At 31.1% G+C, this 26,986-nt stretch overlaps 1 protein-coding gene across 2 annotated transcripts; it reads right to left on the reverse strand.

Moving 5' to 3' along the window:
* Positions 1 to 4,622: 4,622 nt before the first annotated feature.
* On the reverse strand, positions 4,623 to 19,290 carry Nab2 (Nuclear polyadenosine RNA-binding 2). Of its 2 annotated transcripts, none has more exons than XM_088238274.1 (11): positions 19,089 to 19,290; positions 18,948 to 18,990; positions 18,699 to 18,866; positions 17,297 to 17,937; positions 16,399 to 16,754; positions 15,272 to 15,412; positions 14,574 to 14,727; positions 11,846 to 12,195; positions 9,259 to 9,848; positions 6,077 to 6,400; positions 4,623 to 4,979 (listed from the first exon to the last, which is right to left on the reverse strand). In XM_088238274.1, the coding sequence occupies exons 1-11, from the start codon at positions 19,125 to 19,127 to the stop codon at positions 4,771 to 4,773; spliced, it is 3,015 nt and encodes a 1,004-aa protein (XP_088094400.1). In that variant the 5' UTR covers positions 19,128 to 19,290; the 3' UTR covers positions 4,623 to 4,770. The 2 variants fall into 2 exon arrangements, with proteins under 2 accessions (XP_088094400.1, XP_088094393.1); XM_088238267.1 differs by having other exon boundaries at positions 17,297 to 17,976; positions 19,089 to 19,284.
* Between the last annotated feature and the right edge of the window lie 7,696 nt (positions 19,291 to 26,986).

Here is a 26,986-nt window from a genome sequence, read left to right on the forward strand (position 1 = left end):
GCAATATTGGCACATTAAAATATTTTTTTAGAACAAATAAAATTTAAAAAAATAAAATGTCAAAAAAAGCAAATGGTTGCTTACTTCTGCAGGGGAGTAACGAGTGGGGAGGGGAAATCTGATGCGCCCACAACCGCGCGCCCGCACTCCCCTTACTTTTCCCCTGCAGAAGTGAGCAACCATTCGTTTTTTTAGATATTTTATTTTAATAATTTTTCTTTGTTCTAAATATTTTTTTAAATATGCTAATATGTCTTCTTTCCCATAATGATCATCGTGGTTTTGGATGTGACAGGGTTTAAAGAACATCCTGTATAATATGACACATCAGCATTGCTTTTGAAGAGTAAAAAGAAAAAAAAAACTTGATGAAAAAAAATATGGTTTTGTTAGCGTTATTTTAGTTTTTAGGCACTTTTGGGAATTCTGTTTTTTTGAGTAGACTATTTTATCCAATGTGCGATATTTAAAAATAAAATAAAAAATATTTTAATTTTTCCATCACAGTTTTTATTTATTCATAAATACATTATTACAAAATTAGTATCGAAGATAGAGTCTAAATCAGTTTCACATGTTTAAAAAAAATATATTATGAATAGAGGTTCTAAAAAATACACAAAAAAACAATTTCCTCACCTGCATTGTCTATTTACATTGGTTTTATGCGCTTTTAAAGATCTGGTTTAATCTTTGTATTGGTAATACAGGGAAGATGACAAGATAATTATTATATTATCGTTATAATTAAAATCTTGGTTCACACGTGACAAAAAAGATCCATTAGTATGGTGACCACTTAAAAAAAAAAACACCCATACCATGAGATGAAATTTTATGCTCAAGAAATATTATTTCAGTAAAACGTATTTGAAAGATTTTGTTTCATAAAATGGACCATTATTTTGTTTGCACACATTTGATTAAGTTTGGATGGACAAATGCGCTGTATTTATGAACAAAAAAATGTTTATTTTAGTAAGCATAATTTGAACAGCTCTTTATTTACAAAAATAACATTGTTTTATTTACAAGCTACAAATATTTATAACAAGGTGAATACACAGAGTGCTAAGTGATCAGTGAAACCAGCCAATGACAGGTTGGTTAAAAGCCTTGTAAATACTCACCAAGACTTCCCAGTAGCTCAATCACAAATAACTATCGACGTGCTAATAAGTGACATGATAACAATTTATCACCATGGTTGTTTATCGTATTCGCGATCACAATGGAACATCCGTGAACACCTAATATTAAATGGTAAAATATTTACGTTTCGCGACGTATAATCCTGCTGTGCAATCACTTGTTTGAATTTCACCGGTGTAAATATGGAAAATATTCCAAAACTGCTATTTTTATTTATTTATTTATTATTTATAATGCTATTTATTGCATTCAGTCGGCGGTTGGCAAGCCAAATGTCAAGAAAAGCAGTCGCCATAGTAAATGTTATTTATTTTTCTTTTTTTTTTGTGTTAGATACTCCTTACTATTTTGCAAATGCAATACATATATTGTATTATTTTTTATAGTAAACGCCCATTTTTCACGAATGAACTGTATTTATTTACGAGGAAAACAAAAAAACAAACCAACACGAGCGTTGACTAAGAGATTACACACGCGTTGACTTATGACTGCGATAACTTAAGCACGTTCATTATTGTTCATTGTGATTGCTCGAATGCTTAGCATGTTTTTAAGCACGTCGATAGTTAGTTGTGATTGAGCTACAGGTGATTTTTTTGAAATGACATAATATAAAATACTCTTAATAACAACAGATGCTGGGCCTTCAAAAGCACACTCTTTAAATACGTACAAGTTATGTTATTTTACCTACTAAAACAGTGAACCAGAGTGCATCAGAACTCAATTCGAAACTATTTACATACATATTAGGTAACTGAATATTTACCCTCTTTGATTTCCGATTATATTAATTAAATTTATAAATCAACCTGAAGAAGAATTATATTTCTATTTTTTCCTATGAGTCTCGTTCGAATAAGATACATTTAATTCGAAGAAATGTGTAAAACTAGAAAGCCCCGAAAGGGGACACTTCAGTCTTACATTAAACCATAAAATATTATAATTCAATCTGTATTTTTGTCACTCACTTGCACTTGATAGTGTGTAACATACTGCAATGAGGAAGTTCAGCTCTATGGGAAATTGGATATATGAAATGTTTTCTTACGCGCAATAAAAATTAGAGCATTAAATTGTAGAATAAAGTTAATTAAAAATGAACAAAATTAAAAAAAAAAAATTCAATAGAAACTAACTACTTTGAACCATGTCACTAGATCAGATGAATCAACCGATGATAAGAGAATTGAGAAAGATTTCCAGTTTACAGTACGTCAATAGACCAATTGGCAGAACTGACTGAGAAGAAGCGGAAGAGAACTTGAAATGTCACACCCAAAGTAATTATTGAAACGCAAAACTTAAAAAAATCATAGTGCTGATAAATACGATACAAAAATATAAAAAAAAGATTTTGGCTTCATAAATAGTCTCTACTCACAAATAATAAAACCACCGAACTTCCTCATTGGAAAACAAGTTGCAGGAATTGATAAAAAATGGCATATAATTATTTAATTCGATAAAGAAAGAAGAGAAACTTTACGGTTCAAACAACAAAAATATTGTTGCATCTCGGACAATTTTAAAGGAATACAATTTGACGGGATGACGACACAAAACGTGCTTTAGAAAAATGTAAAGATTGCTTCGGCTGATCCATACATTTTAGAGAAGTTTCATCATATAATTTAGTGTTCAACTGATATCATGTCACAGAAAACATTTTGCATTAAGGTTCCCGATTACATGACAGTGAGATTATCAGATATGCGAGGGTTGTCCGTAAAATAAGTTTCCCTATTTTTTTTCACAATGAAAACCATTTTTATTTCGATAAATTCGGATGGGAGATCGTCCTACACCCACCATACAGTTCGGACTTGGCCCCGAGCGACTACCATCTCTTCCCTGATTTGAAGAAACACCTCGGTGGAACGCATTTTACAAACGAAAAGGAGCTGCAAGAAGAGGTTCTGAGCTACTTTCACGGTCTGGCGGGAGACTTCTATGACCAGGGAATCTAAAAGATGGTGACTCGGATGAAAAAATGCATCAAAGTCAACAGAAGCTATCTAGAAAAATAGCTGAAGGTCTAAGCTTTCCAATGATGTATTGCTCGTTGTAAATAAAAATGATTTTCACTGTGAAAAAAATAGGGAAACTTATTTTACGGACAACCTTTGTAGATTTATGTGTCGAGGTAAACAAGAAATGTCACAATAAAATGATTGTGCCTATCTAGAATTGAGTACGAGGTTTCTTAAATTGATAGTGAACTTGTAGTTTGTAAATGCCAAGTCACTGACCTTTTTTATTTCGTAAAAGCAAACATTACTAATTCGACTAGGATTAAAATAACATGCTGAAAAAGAAATACACAGTATAATTAGTCGTTTTCAAAAACATAATACAGTTTTTAAATATTTGTATACAACCACTTAGCGACTTTTCTATGTCTAGTGGTTTCGAGACGTGCCTGTCTCTTTGTCAGGACACCAATTAAACCAACATACAAAACCCTCTATACACCTTCACTGTAGTTGTTGCAAAAAATATATAAAACCAACATGACATGCATTTTAATAAGCAACCCTTACATGAACTGATTAGGTTATGAAAAAAAATTATGTTGTGGGAGAAATAGTTGAAAAAAGAGGGAGGGAATGAAGGGAGGGGCGTGAGTTTAATAGCTATACGGTGACCATTCAAATGGAATATGGTATAATGGGCTATGTTGAAAGGTTGTTTGATTATTAATCAAAGGAACATTATTTTTTAAAGCTTTACTAATGGGAAATATTTCTAAGTAAGATTTTAACTCTTGTATCTTTATTGAAGTCCTGATTAAAATTAATTAGGTAATTTGCGAATTCGGAGAAATTGACATTGTGAAGACACCTCATATCATCGCGTTGGGAAAACAAGGTTCTATGTAGATTCATAATTTTTTTGAGACATGAAAGTTTAAAATGAAGACATTATTTTATTAAATATTTTTTATTAATATTGTCTTAGTAAACTTAATAATAATTGAGGATTGATTTCGTTTTTCATTAAAATTTTGATGCAGATGGAATCGATATTTAAATAAAAATATAATAAAAATTCAACGTAAAAAAATATATTTTGTTAGATAGAACCTTGTTTCCCCAACGCGACGATATGTTCTTTAACACGAATATCAAAATTTCTTGATGTTCTTCCAACGTACACTGAAGATGGTAAATGGGTAAAAAAAAAAAAGATTACCAATGAGGAGAAAAACAGAATCTCAAAACTCATTGTACAAGGGATCGAAGCTGTACAATGAGTTACATGAAGAAATAAAGGAAATAGAAAAAATTGAAATATTTCAAATTAATTTGAAAAAATATGTTATTGGGAAATTTTGATAAAAAAATTGTAATATTATTAAAAGTTTATATTAGTTCTTAAGATGTTATGAACTAACTTAATAAAGCATAAATAAATAAATAAATAAAGATACGGGTACGTCTCGAAACCGGTAGATATAGAAAAGTCGGTTAGTGGTTATGTCCTAATATTTTATAACATTTAGTAAAATGTTTGACCACAAAGTGAATGCTTTAAATATTAATAACACAATACAGTGTTCACAGTTTTATCACACCTGCTAGGTATTAATGATTACAACTTATGAAGTTCTTATATGCTAGTCCACTTGGTTGATATGACCGTGTCATGATGATAGAAATTGCATTCTAACTTATTGAGGCAGAACTTCCCGAAGCGACACGGCTTGGGATGGAAAAAGTGACACGACATGTTCGAACAGTTTGGGTAGAACTTGCATATGGAGGGCAAGGGTGTTGCAGATATTGTTTTGTAGTTGGATACGGGAACTACTCTGGAAGCTGAAAATGATAAAAATAAATATTATGAGAAGCTAAACTTTTAGAAATAAGACAAATATATTGTTTACAATGTTTAAAATATATATTTAAGAACCAAAATGTATTTACAAGTAATTCATATAGACCAAGTCAAAGAAGGAATTGTGTGCTAGAAATACCACATTGTAAAACAAGGCTCGCACAGAGACAAGCATATTTTTTAGGCCCAAAAAAATTAATTCTTTCTTTGCTGATAATATTTCATTGATCCCAAACTTTCAAAATTTTTCTTCTTTTAAAAAATACGCACTATCCTGGATTCAAACTAAAAATATTAACTCTTTTTTTCTATGATATATTTTGTTGCCCTTTAATAATAAGGAGTATTTTTATGTTTTTTTATGTGTTTTTATATTTTTTATTTCCTTTTTTAATATAATATAATATTTTCTTTTCTCTTTTTTATATAACAAAAAAATATTATACCTGTCAATTTATTATGGGAGCATAAATTCATAAACATTTCTTGTATACCCATAAACAGGCCATGACTTTGTGGAATTTTTGTTTCCTATTTTTACTGTTAATATGTATTTCATTGCTATGTAATTATCCTTTAGTTTTTTAATACTCTGTTTTCCCTCTTAAGTATATTGTAAAAAAAATAAAATATTATAATAACTAAATGCAGAAATAAAAACGAGCAAGAGGGCAGTCCTATGTATTGCACCCCCAGAAGTACATTGCCGTGAGTCGAAATTTGGCTGTTTTGAGTTATGAATGCAGGTAAACCATATTTTTTTCTCTTTTTTAAGAGAACACTCACATATTGGTACAATTATTTATGAGCGAGATATACCGCAAACTTCAGTATTCTTTGAAATCAATAAATATCGAGAAGATGATCATTGTTATTATATGAAGGTGAGATGATCAGTCTTATATGTCTGATGCACTGTAAAATATTCTAGTGTAAGAACACCCTTTTAAATAATAAATAAATATTTCACATCGACCATATCTGGAATCAAACCTGAAACCACTTGCATGGTAGACAAACTTGCTGATCATTGCACTACGAGGCGGAAAAAAATTACAATTATAAAATGAAAACTGACCAACAGCGGGCGACGAAGGTGTGATGGACGAAACTTGATTGACTAGTTTGGTTTTCGTCTTTATCACTTTGCTGTGCGTGTAGGGACAGCCTTTCCTGACACACGACTTGTCGAACTTGCATACAGGGTGGCCGTAGGCGCAGTTGTCTCCAAAGGCACAGGCAGGGAAGGAGAGGCACAAGGGGGCCGGGGAGAGCGAGGAGGGGGTGGCCGGGGGGTGGTAGAACTCGCACGCAGCACCCAGGCGGCAGTCGGGGAAGAAACGACACTTCGGCTCCCGGATACTCGGGGTCAAAGAACTCTTACGTTTCTTGTCGGGAGGAACTGAAAAAACAAATGATAATTTAATGTAAACACTTATTTAACCAAAAATATATTTTTCATGACTTAATATTTATTTTATTTATGAGCTTTTTCCAAGCTACACAAGCTTCCATATCAAGGTTTAATATAGTAATTAATACACTAGAACTTTATTTATCCGAACCCCGGTCACTTGGATTTCCAAATATACGGATCACTATCATGAAATAAATACCCGATAACTGTCAAGTATTTAGGGGACCTCGCTGCTTGTACTTCGCCAAAGCAATTATATTTGCTGGACATTGAGTTTTTCTACTGACATTTCTTGGTGGAACTGCATTTTAATTATAATAATAAAAATACGTATGTACATAGTTTTATTTCACTTTATTTTTGCTTTCAGAGAATCACTTAATTACCTCGGGCCCGGGGGATATAGCTGTCGATGGAACTACCAACCAGCGGCCCCTGTTATAGTTTTAATTAAATTTAAATACATATAATTCATTTACATTTTCATTATAAAACTTCATAAAATTATAAAATTTAAACCAGTTTTTATTATATACATTCAAACAAAACTTAAATTCATACAATTGTTATTACCTTATACTTATATTATTTTAATTTAAACTCTAATTTCCATAATTATATAAAATCATGATTTACAACCCCTGCTTGAACTTGTATATAACATAGAAATTCGTTTAGTCTCCCACCAGTCTGACGATGTCGTTCACGACGAAACCCGGTCACTGGTAAAAATTTATGAATAAAAGTGGAATAAAACTATATACATATTATTATAATTTGCTGGACATGTTTAAGTAAATTTATATTCCATTCGAATTAGCTGTATTATTTCAACAGCAATGAAAAAGTGATCTTAGAGTCAATTTTGAATTTTCTTTCAATACATTACCTTAATTTTAAGGTTAGTCAAATTATCCGGATCTCTGCGTATGGGATAATATCTGCCATTCATTAATCAGGATAATTAAAGTTTTACCGTGATATCCTATTTTAGAATTTTTAGTTGTCTACTTAATACTAAATCTAATACATATAGAGATACATAATAAGTTAAGTTTTAAGACGCTGGGTTAAAATTACTAATTAGAAATCTTATAAATAAGAATTTCCCCTTAGCTTTGCTAAACGCTGTATAAAACAAAATACGCAGCAGCGTTGGGAGGATCATTACCGCGCTTCTTCTACAGGTAAAATCACTAAAATGTTTTTCCCAACGCTGGCTGATGCAGCAAACTTCCGTCATCATCACCAAAGTACTTTCGAAACGACCCAAATTTTTACCGGACACGGAGCTATGAGAAGTTATCTATATAGGTTTAAATTAAGGAATGATGACTATTGTCCATGCGATGATATTTCTTCACAGAGTATAGAACATCTGTTATTTCAGTGCCCATTTTTCAGTTTGCAACGCCATAATCTTGAAGCAGAATGCAGGAAAGATGGAATATCTTTAACAGATATCCACACTGTAGTTAAAAGTAGTTATCACGCGCCATTGTTCTTGAACTTTGCAACAATGGTGATTGAACTCATAAAGGTAATAAACCAAAATCAGTGATCGAACATCCCATTTCCAAGACAAACAAAAACGTTTTTTTTCCCGAGTACCTTAGCCTTGTACATGACACGTAAGGCTACTAAATACAGAGGTCCAAATATATAAAAAAAAAAATTAAAAAATCTTATAAATAAAAAATTGATAAATGATCAAATATATAATTTTTTCTTGTAGTCCACATCAGTCTAATTTTAGTAGTGCAAACGATCAAATTTCCACCCAACTGCGTGACACAAGACTTGAGATATTATTTAAAAGAAAAAAACAAATTATGAACAAAGGCATTATACTTTTCTGGCCCCTAAGCTATACAACTTTTTAAGCAAGGACATTTGGTGAACAAAATGAAAAACAATATTTTCAAAGCTCGAGTCCATAAATGGATTGCTTAAAGGACTAGACAGGAAGCTGAGGAATATGTTTCATATATCAGAATATAATTTTAGTTTCTTGAAAGTCCTTTCTCGTTTTATTGATGTAGGTATGTTTTAGAATCTTTTTTCATATTTCTTTTGAATTTTTACACAACAATTAATGTGAAAGTATGTACAATTATGTATAAAATAAATAATACACTGCCACTCCGGAACGTGCCTGTGGGCCAGTGGAGTGGCTACATCCATAAATATAAAAAAATATATATTGAGTACCTATTGTATAAACATTCTCTTTAGTAAACTATGTATTTGTATTTTATATTGGATTAAATAAAAAATAAAAAACATTTAAAAATTTACAAGGAAGTTCAGTACTTTTATTTATTTGTTAATAGACTATCAAACTAAGCGTCCTTGAGAAATTATATTGCGAAAATAGCGCTATATAAGATATCCATAATAATAATAAGCAAAATTTTATTTTATTTTTATAAATCGTATTATCATCCATTTAAAAGCCGAACCCTGTACCTGTCAAAACACACTAAACATCGAAAAACATGGCTACCCGGAAACTGGAAATCCATCACAACAAATAACAATGCCGTAATTGATTGGTTGTTTACCTGAACCTGTGAGAAATTGCTATTTGGCAATAAGCCCGCCAATGTACAATTTACATTATCTACAAAAAGTTAAATAAAAAAATATTTTTAAGTTGTTCACTTTTATGATTTTTTTCATAAATTTTTGGGAAAATTTGCCAAACTAAATGCTTTAATTAATTTAATTTTAATTTAACAGGTGTAAGAAGGCAATTTTTATAACCAATTTTATATTTAAATACATAACTAGTTATATTACTGGTGTAGATAAAAGTTTTTTTTTGTTTCTAAATAACTTACGTGATGGAAGGGAATCATATTTCTTTGAAGTGGTTGTTGTATCAATCGCTGTACTAATTGGTTTTGGATTTGAATTTTCGGCATCTTTGAAAATAATCGGAGAAAAACTCTCTTTGTGGCTAGAAGGCGTTGTGCAAATTTCTTCTGATTTTCTTTTTGTTCCGACTTGCATCTTTGACTCCGAAAAAGCCGATTCTTCATCTAAATTAACATTATCATCTTTTTTACATTCTAAATTTGTTGTTGAAATTGATGGAGATTTCTCAATAACAGATTCCGTTTTCAATTCAATCTTTTGTAAACTGTTGTTGTTTAAGCTAGAGAGTGAAATTTTAATATTTGTTCTATGAAGAGGATTGTCTTTGGATTTTAATGAATCAGTTTTGTCTGTTCCGTTGGTATTCTTTTTATCAGAATCATTATTTTCATTACTATTATCTATTTTAGCATCTAAATCGAGTTTATCATTTTCCTGTTTCTCTTTGACTAATTTCTTTTCAAGGAAAATGTTCGGATCTAATCCATCAAGGGTGACAACGAATTGGGGGTCTTTCTTGGGGGATGTTTTTTTAATCTCTGTCTTAAAATGCCTGAAAAGTAAAACAAAAAAGAAAACATTAAGCATTGAAAGTAAAATTGAATAAGAAAATAATTGAGTGAAACAGATAATAATGGGAATTGAAGGGTACACGGCTAAAACAGGCTCATTGCAGTTTTTGGATTTTCGAGATATTCATGCTATTTTTTTTTCCTAAATGAGTTCAATAATAGAATGGAATATTCAAAAGAACAAAATGTGACTGCCTGTCTTATGAACTGTAGGAAATATATATGGGTCAACTCTGGAAAAAAACAGTTTTTGTCAGTTCTAGAAAGAAGTTTAAAAAAAAATAACTAGACATTTTTGTAAGTTTTTCTGTGATCGCATGTATACACTTTAAATGAATTGAAAACCTATTTTATTAAATAAACAATGTTTTGAGTATGTTCAAATATTTGTTGACAGGCTGGATTTCTTCCCTAGGGAGTTATTTAGATCGAAATTTTTGCAACAGAGGGAAAACATTTTTGAGAATAGAATATGGAATGACGGGTCATAAGCCCTGTTAATGCCTATACTGCGATATTCTCTTCTCAAAAATGTTTTCCCTCTTTGTTGCAAAAATTAAGATTTTACTAAATATCATTGTCAAAACCCATTGTCCCACAAATAAGATTTTTATTCTTCTATTTGCTTTCATGTAAAATGAGTTATTTGTTAATTAGCCTGTTTTTGCCGTGTACCCTCGACACCATCAGCATAATAATGTGAAAAATCGATTTTAATTTTTGACTCGACTAAAGGCTTTGTAACATATTTTGGACATAATACATACTCATGAAACTATCTTAGTTTCAATGAATGAGATTGGAAGAATGGATGGAATTGTTTCAATGGATGAGATTTTGAAAAAAAAAATCTGATATAAAATTAGTTGATATTATTTATACATCCTAACTTTGAAACTAAACCTCGGAGGATTTTATTAGTTGACAACGCTATAAAAATGACACATAACTGCATTTCGAACTTTTTTCTAAAATTTTGTGATTTAGAGGGTTTTTCACTTAATTGATTTATTTTTTATTAACACTGAGAACATTACAGAGTATCCAATTCATTCTAAATACATAACAGATTGATTAAATACAGAAAGAAATCTTGTAAAATGAACATACATATTACAATTTGGAAATTGCCTTCCTAAGAGAAATCCCACTGTCTTGAAACATTTCAATATCCGAGGCGATACAATTGAATAACACAATTGCTCTGCCTACCGGCATAGCCATTGGCAGTTTGGTTCTGTATTGTGGCAGATAGAACAACCTGTGTTGCCTTTGTCGAAGATCAGGGACAAATATACGGAATTGAAAACCACCAATCAGTTGAAAATAATGAACACCCAAATGAATATCTATATAAGAAACAAATTGTTTAGGACACTTTTGTGTATGACATGACAAAACATTTAAGGACATTGAAGAACATTTGTTTCGTTTACTCCATTGTACAATATTTTGAATGCCACACTGAAGCTTCAAACAGTATACTCACGATATGTTTTAAACAAATAAGTAATAAATTATACAGTTTCAGTTTATTTCCAAACCCCCTATTTACACCAAGTAAAGTCTAAGCGAATCTTGAAAAAAATATTAAATAATTTATTGTAAATATTTATTTATTATTAATATACACAATACACAATTAAATTATTGAATTATTATAAGTTTTCATTTCCCCGACTTGCTAAACAGTACACGGTGAGAGAATGTTCTTGTGTTAAAAATAATAAATTAATAAATAAATAATAAAAATAACTCCTGTTCCTGAATTTTCAAATTACTTGTCTACAAAAAAAGGAAAAAAATACATATCAAGTGTTACTTACACAATATGGTACCAGGTGGCTAAAATATGCAAAGAGAAACTATCATACCAGAATTTAAGGTTTAGTGTTTTGAAAACGATGATTGATATGATATACTGACAAAGGTAAATGAATTGAAAATAAATTAGTATTAGAATACACAAATCACTTACAAAACTCTAGAAATAACGGGTCCATCTGTTCTACTGTTGGTTTCAATGTGAGTGGGTACATAGTCGACACTCTTGAAATTACTTAGTTTCCTTCCGAGAGGTTCCGGAACATATTCACTAGTGACATCTGTATTCTTCCTGTTTTCTCCATCGCTTTCAAGGTCGCCTAAGCTCTCTGTATCGATGTCTATCTCTAAATCGGAATTAGAATTTCGTCTTTCATAATCATTTGAAGACGGCACTTTATCAGATGAAACTTCGATGATGATTTTTTTCGGGTCTACATGCCTTCTCATTGGAAGAACTAGTGCTTTCTTCTTGGGTTTAGCTTCTGTGTTTTTAGGAGGCATCTATAAGAAGAACAGAAATAAACAAAATTTAATAATAAATAGAATATATCGTCGGGTTTCTGGCGCAAGTTTGCAACTACATTTTACTTGTTGTGAGATACTGCACTTTTAAAGTTAAAAGCTCATCCTAAACAAACAATTCAAATAAAACTGCAAGCTGAATATCATAAAATAATATTTTTTGTATTCATAAAATATTTTTATTTACTTTTTAAATAAAGATTATTTGACACTATTTATGAAGACATCTCATTTTTCGTAAATATCTAGCTACCAACTTGTGCCAGAAACCTGACGATATAGATATTCATAAATTTGTAGAACATTTCTTCAGAAAATATTAAATACTCATGTAATTAAGGGCTAAAAATTTGAAGTTTTTTAAAAAATACCATAAATAGAAAAAACCTTTTATTAGCATTTATTTCGGAAAAAATTATACTATCATAATACCGATCAATTTTTCATACTGTTTTTAGATATACTATAATGGGTTGTCACTTTCTATGGTCAAACGCTCAAAATTTCAGAGCAATAAATGCAACCAATCTTTTAAAATTGTATATGTGTAACGCAGCTTCAATTTTTTTTTTCTAAGCTTCCGGCTGGCAAGTTGGTGAAAGCATTTCAAAGATGTGTAGTGGCCACAGTTATGAAGGGATTACGATTTTGCTTAAGTACATAAAAAATAATTTGATCCATTGTTTCCCTCATATTAATTCGGTTGAAATTTCCACAAAATCCCTTCTTTTTTTACATATATATTTTTATTTAACTTTGTATAAAGATCATGGTCTTAAAGGACAGCACATGAGCAAACAGATATTATATATTTACCACCTGTTTCTTAAATGGAAATGTGAAAGTAGTATTATATTATGGTAAAGTTGAAATTTATTTTAGAATTATTAATATGGTATTTCATGACAATGAGAGATTGATTGATTGGCAATTTATAGTTGTTTCGAACAACACTTCTCATGTTTCCGCTGGTAGCTTATCGGAGACAATCGGTGCGCAGGCGAGAGATTGCAGGTTTGGGAAGCAAATTTTTTTAAATGTCTCGAATTTCTTAATCATGCAATCTCACGCACTATGCCGTTGTAATACATAATACGAAAATTTGTTTTAAAGAAGTATTCATTGTGAAAACAGCAAATACGAAATACATAGCATAAGGCTGTATATTTAACTATAAAGTGGTACAATTTAAATAATATATTTGTCAGATTTACCCAATATCTAAAACAAGAGTTATTGAAAATTTACTATTAATATTGGTGACATCATTCGATTCATGCAAAAGTAGTGAATCTGCAAAACGTCAAGTTTGTAGTAGGGAAAATAATTATGTTTATTTTTCCAAATATGCGGGTAAAAAAGCTGTTATTGGTAAATTGCGTTTACATAGTTTGAATCAATGAGGAACTTCAGCCCTACGGGAAATTGTATATAATAAATACATTGTTGGCGGCGGTAAAAATTGTAGCATTAAATTGTACAGCAAAATTGCCTGAAATGTATAAAAAAAATTAATAAAAAACATTTGAATTAAAACAGACTACTTTCACTACGTCACTGGTTCATATGGATTAACCTTTCATATGAGAGCAATGGAAGATTTCCGTTTCGCTTGCCATGGATGGACCAATGAAAGAACTGAACAATGGGAAGAACTGAATGAGAACAAACGGAAACGAACCTCTGACGTCACACGCGGAGTTATTTCAGAAATACAAAACTTAGAAAAAATCGATAATACGATATATAAAAATTAAAAAAACTTTTTTGGCTTAGTTCAATAGTCCATTAACAAATAAAAAAACCAAAAAAAAACTATTGAAAGTTCAAATTATAAATTGATTACATTTTAAAATATACAGTGAAAAAAAATCTGTGATCAAACATGGGAAACGAGTTGTAGAAGTGAAGTTTGAGCCTCGGGCCTCCAACTGCAGAGTCCACACACTACCACATGCTTATAATACGATTACATATGTCATATTTTATATAATTACTTATAGAACTTTTGCACTTACAGATTACGTAGCTGGGTATATTCAAAGCTTAACCAATTTGCACAATTAAACCCGTGTCGTGCAAGCAAGTTACCTGTTTGGACCTTCTCAATTTGAATGTTACATAAAAAAACTCATTTTTGCACATAGGACAGGTTTAAAATATTTGCATAGTTTTTATATTGTCTGTGAAAATTTGAAATGGCATAATGAGAGAGTGTAAATTGTTCAAAAGAGGAAAAATATTTTTTTAAAGCACTATGTTTCTGGTTTGTATGAAAATACTAAATTTGGTTCTAATGGTTAAAATAATATTGGTTTATTGCATTTCGATTTCTGCCGACCATATTATGCGCTTACACTAAGTAGAGATTTGTGAGCATCAGCGACAGCCCTCATGAGCAGTTGGGAAGCCGGCGCACCAGACAAGTTGGTGGGGCGAGGGGGAGCCCTCACTATGCTGGCCACAGCTACAGCGGGATCCTCTTCTCGCCTGGGAGGGAGTGGAACAATTCTGGAAGGAAGATAAATCTAATTAATATTTTGAGAAATAACTTTATAATAATTTTTACATAAGTTTAACTGAATGAAAGAACTGAAAGGTTTAAGAATGCAAAGAGAAAAAATAGGTGATTTAACTCTCGATAGTCTTTTGTATGATGTTGCTAGCTAAGAAGATGACCGGCAATTCTTGGTTTCAAGAATCTATGATTCTCTCATATTCACCTTATCTAGCCCCTATTTACATACTGGCTACTCCCTAAACTCAAGGAACATTTGAGTGGAAATAAATTTTTGGAAGACAATGAGATCATGCGCTGTGTAGACGAGTGGTTGGCAGGGATCAGACAAATGTTTTAGGAAATGAAGTCCCGGGGGACTACGTCGAAAAACAAGGCACAAAAGCTTTTTCTCATCCACATAAAAATAGGTCTGGGGTGGAACACATCAACCAACCCTCGAATATTGTTGAATGCACATCAATTTCTTAGGTTTGATATATGTAGCAGATTACTTATTTCTAAATAAATTCTATTTAGAATGAAGTAAACAAATACCTTGAACCGATTCTTTTTCTAATCACATTTTCTTCTCTATTAGCTTCATCTTTAGTGCGAGTCTTTTCTTCTCTTAGTGTCAGTCTGCTTTTTACCGATATTTTTTCATTACTTGAAGTTGAGTGTTTCTCCGCATGCATTCTGAAAATTAATCAATTAATAGCTGCGTTATTATTATTATTAGGTTACTAGCAGCATTAAGCTAATGCGTGTATATCTAATATAATGTGTTTGAAATATATGATACATACATAAATAAACAAAAAAAACCTAACAATAGTACTCTATACAATGGTCCATAATGAATTAATATTGATTTACTCGTATTTGAATCGTAATTTGTACAGTTCTATGTAAAATACAATGCCCTTGAACTAGTGTTTTTCACAATATTTCAAAAGAAAATTAAATGGAGATTAATCCGCATCATAATTGATGGGTTAGATCAACCATGCCTGAGGTACCGGGTTCGATTGTCAGCGAGTGATTTTCTAGTAATGCTCTTACTATTCCGGAAATTAGGAAAAACAATGAATAATTACTGGAACTGCCTGAATACAAAATATAATTAGATTTCATAATAAAATAAATTGCAATGTGAAACACTGTGAGGCACTAAAAAATAAAGATTTATGCCATTAAATTTAAAATGCATGGAAACAAGACACGATCGTAATGCCGAATTCACAGACAAAACTCAAGGAGAGTACATTCTACTTTCCTCACCTTCAAGTAATTCTCTGCCTATGAGATTATAATGTGCTTTCCTCACCTTGAGTTTTGTTTACAAATACGGGCATAAGAATCAAAGCAGTAGGTAAGGAATAGAGATGGTAAAGAAACAGCTATTTTGAAACAGTTATTCTCCCGAAACAGCTGAAACAGTTTCCATCCAAAACTCCAGTTGAAAAATAAATTCTTAGCAGTTGCCGTTATAAATTAAATGAACAACACTCACTATGAAAGATGAATTTGAAAGCTGGTTTTAGGCAGAAATATTTTATAGTCCCTGGACTGGCACTTGAAGCGCAAAACCAATCATATAACCGTTATGTAACAAATGATTTGAATACACTGCATTTGGTGTACAAATTAGGTAAAAAAATATTTGCACAGTATAGGATTACCTTTCTGAAGCACCACTGTCATGCTTCTCATTTTTCCCTTTGCTGGACTGATACGGATTAACCATATTGACGGTTCTGGTAATCGTGGTTCTATCATTAGAAATTGTGATGGAATTGGGACGCACTCCGAGTCTATCTCGAAGTGGTCTCTTTGGAAGGTTTAATTCTATCTGAGGTAACTCCAGCATGGTAACCTTCGTTCTCAGAGGGGATTTTTCAGGAGCCCTGATTAGTTCTCTTTGCTTTTGAGGAGGGGGAGATTTGACAGGAGTTAGAGACTCCTCTTCAAATTCCGAAAGCTTTTCTGGAGTACCTTCTCGATGCAGCGGTGGTGTTATTATTTCAGGGGCTGAAACCTAAAGAAAATAAAAATGTAGAGAGATTTTAGAATAGTGAACTAAAACCGTAAAGTTAAAAGCGTTTTAAAAAATTACCCATTCCTTTCACAGCATATCCGAATACACTGCGGTATGCAGATTGAGTTCTGGGTTATTGGCATGTCTATGTAACATCAACCCTGATGATGGAAGCTGCCATAACCCAGAAAAGTCAATCTGCATCTGAATGCAAAACATTTAGTAAAAAAAAAACATTATTGAAAATGGTAGGATTATATTAGTATTATATATAATACTTAGTATTACAGAAAGAAAAAAAAAATTCACTATAGGAAGGGCTATAGCCGGGTCAAATGAAAAAATAAAAGGAATCGTGTCGCATTTATTTGATTTTTTTATGTAATCAAATTCATATGATTTTTATAAATAATAATTGGTAAATAAGAAAAACATAACATAATATGAGATGCAGTAAAATAAGAACAGGCATTTTACATATTTATGATAAAAAATTAGTTCATGAACTAATTAAAAATATATTGATTAATTTAAAAACTTACGATAGGATCTTCATTGAAATCAACTCCCATTAATTCTTCCGCTTCGGTTCGCAAGTTGATGAAATCTTCGTCTTCTGAGCCGGAGTCCATTTGTTCAGCGAGTCTTTTCTTCAGAGTTTGTATTTTAGCGTTGATTTCGTTAATCTCCTTTATTTTCTCAGCTCTAGGCTCTCCGGTCAACACAGATGTCGGCAGTCCCGATGAGATATCGGTGAGAGACGGAATATCGAAAGAATCTGTGTTAGACGGGTTCTCGTCGACTTCGGAAATTTGTTCCACAGAATTAGGGTCTATTATTGGAAATCGGTTTCTATTGAGAAGTTTTCGTCCGGATTTTGTTTCCCCACTATTTACAGACACAGTATTTTTAACATCACTAACAGATATAACTGAATTAGATTTAATACCGTGTGATTTTAGAATCTGTCCTGCGAAGACATCAGTTATAGAAGGTGATGACTCCTTTTCTAGGTTCATAAGAAGTGGAGGAACATTTGGTCTTATTCTTTCTGTTTCTTTAGAGCTAGGCTTTTTGTCTTTCTTCGATTTTTTCATTTTGAGTTTTAGCTTCGCTTTTAATTTTTCTCTATCCTTTTCCCTTTTCTTGTCTTTTTCTTTGCGGTCTTTTTTCAAACTTGAGTCTGTGGAGTGTTTTGGTTTAGATTTTTTTGCATTGGAAACTAAAATGCCAAAATTGACAATAAAGGATAAAAAAATAATAAAAGAAACAGATAAAATAAAAAATATCTTAGAACTACAAAATGCAGCTGAACTTGGTTGTATTAAGCACGACAATCTATAACATATCAATACAAGTTTTTAAATAAATATAATTTGCATTTGTAAGATTTACCAAAAAAAAATATTTCGGGGCTATTCTCATTATGAAATGTAACTGTTCTAATGACAGAAATAAAAGTGTTTATTGCTGATCAGGTTATTAGTTAATAAATAAAATAATATTTAAAAAATGTATACAAGGGTAAAGATTTTCCAATATTTGAATGGACGATGTATAATCAATTAACCCTGGACACCTAAAGTTCATACAAACCCCATTAAACCTAACCATTTGTCGATTCGACGAATGTTCTTTGTGGTGAATATTTCTGATTAAAAACGTCGCTGGGCATAAATGTCTCTTGAGACCGTGGCAAGTACGGAGTTGACAAGCGACAACATGATAATCAGCGTGCGCGGTAAAAAGATCCAGCGTATTTGCTATCGTATATTTGTTGATGCGATGAAGGTTAGGTGTCTAGGGTTAAAAATAATATAAAATTTAGCAAAACCTACTGCAAATGTTCAGTGTACTAATTTATTAAGTTTGTTGTTATTTCGTTACATACACAGTTCTCTGCTGCCCATAACCATGTTTTTTTTTAATTAAAAATAAACTAACCAATATTTGTATTAATGGTGACTTCTTGAAGTTTTTGCAATACTTGGTGGAGCCAACCAACAAACGCCTCCGTATTATTAGTTAGAAATAGTTGGAGATCATCCTCCATCTGCGATCGAGTTCTTTTATTAGCTACCATAACCATCACATAATCTGGAAGTTCGTCATCTAAAAAATATTCAAATAAAATCACTGTGCAGGTGACACGAGGACTAATAATAATACATATTCAAATGTAGAATCACTCACCGACATAGCAACCCAACTCCATTAACTTGGCTTTAATAGCACTCTAAAATAAATAATAACATCAGTACATAATAGTTTATTAAACTTATTAAAATAAGTCAACCGATCACAACTTAGTAAACATTTTACAAAACAACTTACTCTCATCTTTTGACCGACTTCACTACCGATAGCCTCCATTTTAAAATATGAATATTTTCGTAAGTTAAACAGTGCTCAATTTACTCGGTTAAAGGCATTATTATCTAATAATTTAAGAAATTTATATTACAATCCTCCTGCAAAAATATCTGCTAAATGTTGACATTTTTCCATACTTGGATACCTTTGGTGTTGCAAGTATATAAAAAAAATGCATTTAAATTTCGCTTCAGTGCCTGCCTTACCACTTACAAAAAATAATTTGTTATTTTAGTTAGGTACTTCTGACTACTGACAGTAATGCAGTAACGTAATATTGTGTTTTCTCCATGGGTTATTTATATATGTATTTACATAATATATATTATTATTTATCTGTTTATTTTTTAATCGACACGGTGCTTATTCATCATATTATTGTTTGCAACGTTGGATAGTGATTAGTGTCATGATTATAAAAATACATTAAAAAGTGCGAGTAAATTAAATTGGATCATTAGACTAATGTGTTATGTTCAATCAACGACAAGTCAATATTGCCGACCTAGGTACGTATTTTTAATTAATGTGTTTACTGTAATCAAATGTGTTTCTCCGGACTAAAGTTTAAACAAATAAAATATATAAACTTATCTCTACAAACCTGACTTTAATTTTAAAAATCAATGTATTTTTTATATTATTTTAGGATTAAGAGTTTCAGTAAGAAATGTGTCTTATAAACCACTATACACAACTGGTAGAAAAATAAAGAAATGAGGAAGGTATTTTGGGTATTGTTGTTTGTTTTTATACGTAAATATATTATTATACTTTTACGTTAGTCAAAATAGAAAAAGAACCCGGGTGCCTACATTATCTACCTATTGTGGACAATAACAAATCGGCAATAATAAAAGTAATAGCATATACCTAACGGATGTCCAGTGCTGTAATTCATCACTGTAATTGGACCTTCAGTTGTGCTATTCTGAATCTTCTTGTAGGGGTAGAGAAGATTTATACGGTATGTAATGTAGGGATTATTTTTTTTTGCATGCGAATACGCTTTACTTCGTATATGACCACACTGATGATTAAACAGCAAATTACGTAAACCACGCAGTTTTATTGTTTTATAATTGACATTTCGCAGTTCGATATTTTTTATTTGTCAAATTGCGGTCTGTATTACTTTACGGGCTGTTTAACCCATCACGTAATGCATACTGATATTACACAACTGTATGTGTAACGTAACGTAACGTTTTAGGTAACGCTAAAGCTAGGGTTTCTTAGGACACCGGTGCCCGTATCTTAACGGCCGTAGTGAACGTTGATGCGGTGGACAGCTGTCGTAACGGTGACTAGAGAGTGATTTCCTAGGAAAAATGTGTTGATAACACCGTTTTCTTCATTTACAAAAAAACTATTATTTCATTCGTGAAAACTATGGGATACTTTTGCATTTTTCAATATTAAGAAACAAATGATTAATATTTGATTGCAGAGTTTCACAATGACTAATTTCAGATATTAAAAAAAAATATATATATCATTCGCAAAAAGCAAAACTTTGACATCACGGAAACAGGATGTAATGTCATTTACAAAGATTAGAAACAGAACAGGCCCAAGGTGACTGCCTTGTGGGAGACCACTAGAGGCAGAAAAACAGTCTGATTTTTGATTTTTTATTTTTGACCTGTCAGATAGATAGGCTAGAAACCAATCGAGGATAGCTCCGCGAAAACCTAAACCATACAATGTACTAAGCAATATTTTGTGGGAGACTTTGTCAAACGCCTTAGTAAAATCAGTGTACATACTATCAACTTGATTTTTATTATTAAAGGCTTCAGATATATAATTATGGTAAAGTATTAGGTTTGTGGCAGTTGACCGCGCCTTTATAAAACCGTGTTGTTGACTGTCTATTATATTTAAGACATCATCTTGAATTTGGTCAAGTATGAGTGACTCAAAAAGTTTGGGTATAACTGATTGGATGCATATAGGACGCTAGTTTTTGATATTTGAATCGTCCCCTTTTTTAAAAATCGGAGTTATATAGCTAGATTTCCATTTGGAGGGAAAACATCCCATTGATAATAGTTTATTGAAAAACATGGTAAAGGGTTTAGCTATTACTGAGGCACATTTTTTGAGAAAAATAGGCGGAAAATTATTAGGATCGGCTGATTTATTTTCATCTAAAGATAGTAGCCTCTTTTTACACGACAAAGTATTAATATGACAGTTTGAAAGCGTAATTGTTTTATCAAAAGTAAAGGTTGGAATCTTATCATGTGGAATAGGTTCATCATGCTTTCAGTGCCATTCACTAATTTTCCATCCAGATGCATAGCACTTGGATATTCGAAATGAGAATCGTTATTTTTTTTTTATGTAGTTCCAAAGATTGTTTGAGTTGAACGCCGAATTTTCGATGCTTTTAACATAGGATTTAAAATATATCTTGAAAAGTATTTTATATTCGTTTCTTGTTTTGGAAAATTCCTGACGCTGTACGAACAGCTGACGATTAGACTTTGCTTAAATTTTTTGTGTAGTACTTTTTTTTTATTGAGTAAAATTTTAAGTTTGACCATACAGATATATTTGAATTAAAATATATCTATATAAATATATATTAAGACAGCCATAGGTAATGCATTGTTTTTGTCCGCTTTCTCCTTTTCGATCGCATTTGCCTTTGTGGTACCTTAAGACAAATGCATAATCTGTCAAATGATGAAAATTACACAATGCGTAATAAATCTTACTACTCTAGTAGGTACTCAAAGCAATTTACCTAATCATCCATTTTTCATTGTTGTTAAAATGAAACATTTCCATACACAGCTAGGTACTGGTAAAATTATAACGTTATATTTCTAATTAATAATATATCCATCTTCATTCAATTGCAAATTAGAATATTTTTATTAATTATTTAAAATATCTTACGAGTACCTACTGCCCAAACAAAAATAATCCCTAGACGTTCCATAAGAGAATAACCTTTTTAATAAGATAATACGGCAGTCAAAGCATTTACAGGGCGTATTTTATGCACTGTGTTTCATCCATTTTCTTCAGTAAATCAATAAAAAACAATGATTTGAATGAATGTTTGGGGTAGCTGTACCAATACAAAGTTGGACCCAGCAGCAAAAGCACAAAAGTCATTGATAAGAACCATTCTGCGTTCAGTGGTGGTCACTCACATCAACGGAGATATACATCCATCAGTTGCCTATCATTATGAGACTCGGAGTTCCAGTAACGATCTGATTTCCCGACAAATGGTTAGAACTTCCTTAGCACAGAGACAATACTCCTACATACGACAAAAGCCATATAATATAATGCCTGAGCCATGGAAATGTTGCAAGAACCACAAGCTAAAGAGGTTGCTGATTACTTTCCTTGAAGAAATTGGTCGCAGAGAGTCTGAGGGGTGGATGGTGGCTGTTGGATGGCCAACACATGTTTAATTAAAATTGTTAGTATATATTTATTATATAAATAAAAGACGAGTGATACTTTAATCCACAAATTTGGAATATCCAGTGACCGGTTTCATCGCTTTCGTGACATCTTCGAGACTGGTCACTGGATTAAAGTATCACTCATCTTTTATTTACATACGAGTATTAAATTACAATGAACGTCCATACAAAAAATTCACTAACAAACTTGTCCTTATTTTTAATGTTTTAAAATATTTTTATTTACATATTTATTTATATTTAATGTTTTTTACCATTTTTCCACAAGATTTATTACTTTGTTTTTATTATGTTTTTGCTTCGTTTTTTTACTACATTTTTACTATGTTTTTACTGCATTTTTAGTATGTTTTTAATACATTTTTTACCATGTTTTTGCTCCATTTTTTACTTTGTTTTTATCTTTGTCCTCTATCTTTATAACTGTTTCTATACATTGATGACTGTTTTTTATATTTTTTTGACTGTTATAGAACGGGGTAAATAACCCTAGTTAGGCAGTCAAAGCAACTTTGAATAAATTATAATTTTGTGGATGTAATATAATATGAAAATAAATAAATAAATAAACAAGATGTTATTACAATAAAAAAACGTTAGTTTTAAAAATTCATTTATTTCATTTTACGTGAACAAGAATTGTACAATGGTACTACCATAAACACGAACTATAGACACATAGAAAAATGAACAGTTTATAAAAATAAAAACAGACATATTTTTTTACAATATATTATACAATATATCTAAACACATATCTAAATTTTTAAGCGTAAACGAATAGACGACTAATGAATGATAAAAAATATGTATATAATTATATATGGCGAGGGTGAATGGTCTTCAAATGATAAACCAAAATCATAATTCTGGTTACGTTAAAAGCCATTATCGAACGGCATGCATGACACAATATATGCACGTGGGAATATACCAGTGGCGAATGGTGATTTTATTTACAGGTAAGCTATAAAACAATATCATATGTTTGTACCTACGTAGAAGGAACATAATGTAAATAATATATACTATAAATATTTTCCTGTGGTTCTGTGTGATACAACTCTTTTTTAATTTGTTTTTTATATTAAGTCTTAAAATAGTACAGACATAATAAATGAATGTCCTTATATTAATTAATATCTAATTATTGTTAAAACATATACTAATTATTAACAACTCTCATCCATGAAATCAACTCAAACGACGTAACTTCGTTATATATTATATTATATAGATATAGTATCCATTACTTTAATGTATAACTCAATAAAAAATAAATAAAAAATAGCACTATGAATTCAGTCGATATAAGGTATTCAATTGAAATGTCAACTGGCCGAATTGTTCTAGAAATTAATAGTGCTAAAAACGGCCGCGTCGAGCGCCCTGCAATTTGACGCATGAAAGTAATTATGGTTTTATGTCAAAAGTACCATCTCATAGAAAAATAGAGCTTGAGTAATAATGTTTGAAATGCTGTTTTCCAAATCAAGAATCTTAAAAAAATTGTGTAATCTGCAAGTTTAATCTAGGAGATAAAACCCGCACTGGGGTTAAGACATTCAAAATATAATATACTTATTTGTATGAAAAAATAAGCTGGAATAATCGGCTAGTTTTTTGGCTCACCGCAGGCGCTGGGCGCGCTTTATTAATATTAATATTTATATTAGGATAAAATTACAAACGGCGAAAATGATTTAAAATAAATAGTCATTATTAAATAGTTTTTCTGTAAATAAAGTTACAGTAAAACATTATTATGCTTAGTCAAATATGATAGTAAGCTGCGCATACTCGCTTCTATACACGGTTCGCCCCTGGAATATACGTATGTTAGGATTTATGATAGGCGCATGTTAGCAGATGATAAATATGTTTGAATCGTTAATTTCAAAAAGGATCGAAGTTTGACATCAATGATTTTTACAGGAGAAAGAAATAAACAAACTTATAAAAACACAATTGATATTTCATTATCATAGTATGAAAACTATAAAAATAAAACTAGCAACAATATTTTGGGTTTGTCCAAATTTTTTTAGACATGGACTGGGTTCAACTCCCTGGAGAGATGTTAATATTAACATATTACAAGAGAGATGGTGAACATTTTAGAGAAGGAAATAAAGAAGTCTAGGCATCTACAGGGTTTATAGTATGTAGGTGAAATATTTCAATGAGATGAATCTCACCCGCATAAATAAAGGTTTCAGCTCTTAAACTTCACGAACATAAAACAGATAGAAAAGATCAAAATAATTAAAATTAATTTGAAAAAATATGTTAGTAAGAAATTTTGATAATTAAAAAAATTGTAATGTTATATTTGACAGATTTTATAGAAAAATACGTAGCTTTAATATTAACACGAAAAACCACAAGGCTAGTGGTTCAAATATTAATTTTATTAATGAATTATTTATTGTTTATTTGAGAATACGATTAAATCTGTTAAAACTATATTTTTTATTTACTTAACTTTTTGTAAATAATGTTATTTGTACATTGGCGGGCTTATTGCCAAATGGCCATTTCCTCCAACCAACCAAAAAAATAAAAGTTTTATTTTTATAATTCAAGTTACAGAACATATTCAATAGAAAAAAAATATATTTAAAAATAAAAAATAAATAAAAATAGAAATAAACGTATTTGTTTATATATTGTCTTTAATCAAACTTATTACTCAATGGGAAAAAGGAAAAAAGAGGAAAAAGGAAAGGAGGAGATATTAAGGAAGAGAAAGGAGATGTTTCTTCAGACGTGATAAACAGAAATAATGTAGTTACATCTTTGATGGTGGATGGGAGATGATTCCACAGTCGAGCCGCATGGACACTATGTGAGAAACTATAGAAGAGTAAATTTTTTACCAATCAAGAGAGAAAAAAAAACACGTTTCACATTTAGTTTAGTGCATAAATTTTAATCACCTGGGCTGGTATTCTGAATGATACCGCAGGCTTAGAGAACGCTTCGCTAGCGCGTATTAAGTACGTAAATACGCGCTTCAAAAGCGTTCACTACGCCCGCGCCCACGATAGCGTTCAGAATACCGCCCCTGAATCATCCATCAATCAGAAAATCTCCAAGTCAAGTCTCGGAGCGTATGTAGTTGAGCGTGGTGTAGGTTAATGAGGTTTAATAAATAAACACGTTTTTCCTATACTAAGTATATCTAAGATATAGCAAATATTGCGTTGCCCTCAATAATTTGGAAAAAAAAACTATTCATTGCCCACTTACTAAAATGCCATTTTTTTCACACTGCTAACGTGTATTTTTAATTATATTATACGTCATTGATGTAGGTACACAATTTCATATTATTTTATTTTAGAAAAAATAAACATTTGTATTCATATGATTTACCCATATATTTAATATTGAGGGCCATTTTCAACGAGTTGTAAATAACTCACTATTAGAAAATGGAATCAAGTTGTGGTAGAGTGGGATTCGAACCACAGACCTTTGGTCCGTGGACCACAACCCGATTATGATTTCTCTTGTCTGTCTTGATTTTAATAATAATTCAATTTCCACTATCTATTAAAACAATTAGTAACAAGAAAATGTTTAAAAAGGCTATAAAAAAATGGATAGTGGAGCTAGGTAGAAGTAATATTGATTGTCTCATTCGCCCAAACCAATATTGAATCAACTGCTCCACAAGTGTATAGCTTATGTTAGGTTTTTGTTATTTTCATTGTGCGTTTTGTAATATAAATAATATAGATACTTCCCAGATATACAAATTCCTCTACCCGTTTTAGTACAACCCATTCATAGTTATTTCACATTTAGTGATACTTTAATATCTTTCAAAAACCATCATATTCGATTTATCGACATTTATCAGCAAATCGCTTACCTTGCATACATCGTAGACCTTTGTTACCAAAAATTGCAGTTCCTCTTTGTTGTTGCAAGAAGCACGGCATCATCAGCATACAAAAGACAATTTACATTTATTCTCTTAACTTATGTAAACACCTGATAATATACATCAAAGTTACGTTGTACGAGTATGCTCGTTATACGATAAAAATTTTAGATAGATCTTTTTAACGAAAAAAAATACCGTTTTAAAAAATATATGAAAATTACGATAGAGACGTCATAAAAGCAACAGTTTTAGTTACTTTTTTTTATCGTTTTACTTATTAGTGTTCATTATTTTATTATAAATTTTGTATATGTACGCGTATGTATGTGAATTGGTTTGTGGATATGTTCATGTGTGTATGTATGTGTATATATATATATATATATATATTTATGCATGTTCACGTGTGTATATGTATGTATGTGTATGTACGTATGTGTATGTATGAATGTACATGTATGTATATTGCATGTATATATATATATGGATGTGTGTGTATGTATACAGGG

This window comes from Micrasema longulum, unplaced genomic scaffold (assembly GCF_059751315.1).
Source record: "Micrasema longulum isolate JH-2025_06_02 unplaced genomic scaffold, ASM5975131v1 h1tg000109l, whole genome shotgun sequence".
Classification (NCBI taxonomy): domain Eukaryota; kingdom Metazoa; phylum Arthropoda; class Insecta; order Trichoptera; family Brachycentridae; genus Micrasema; species Micrasema longulum.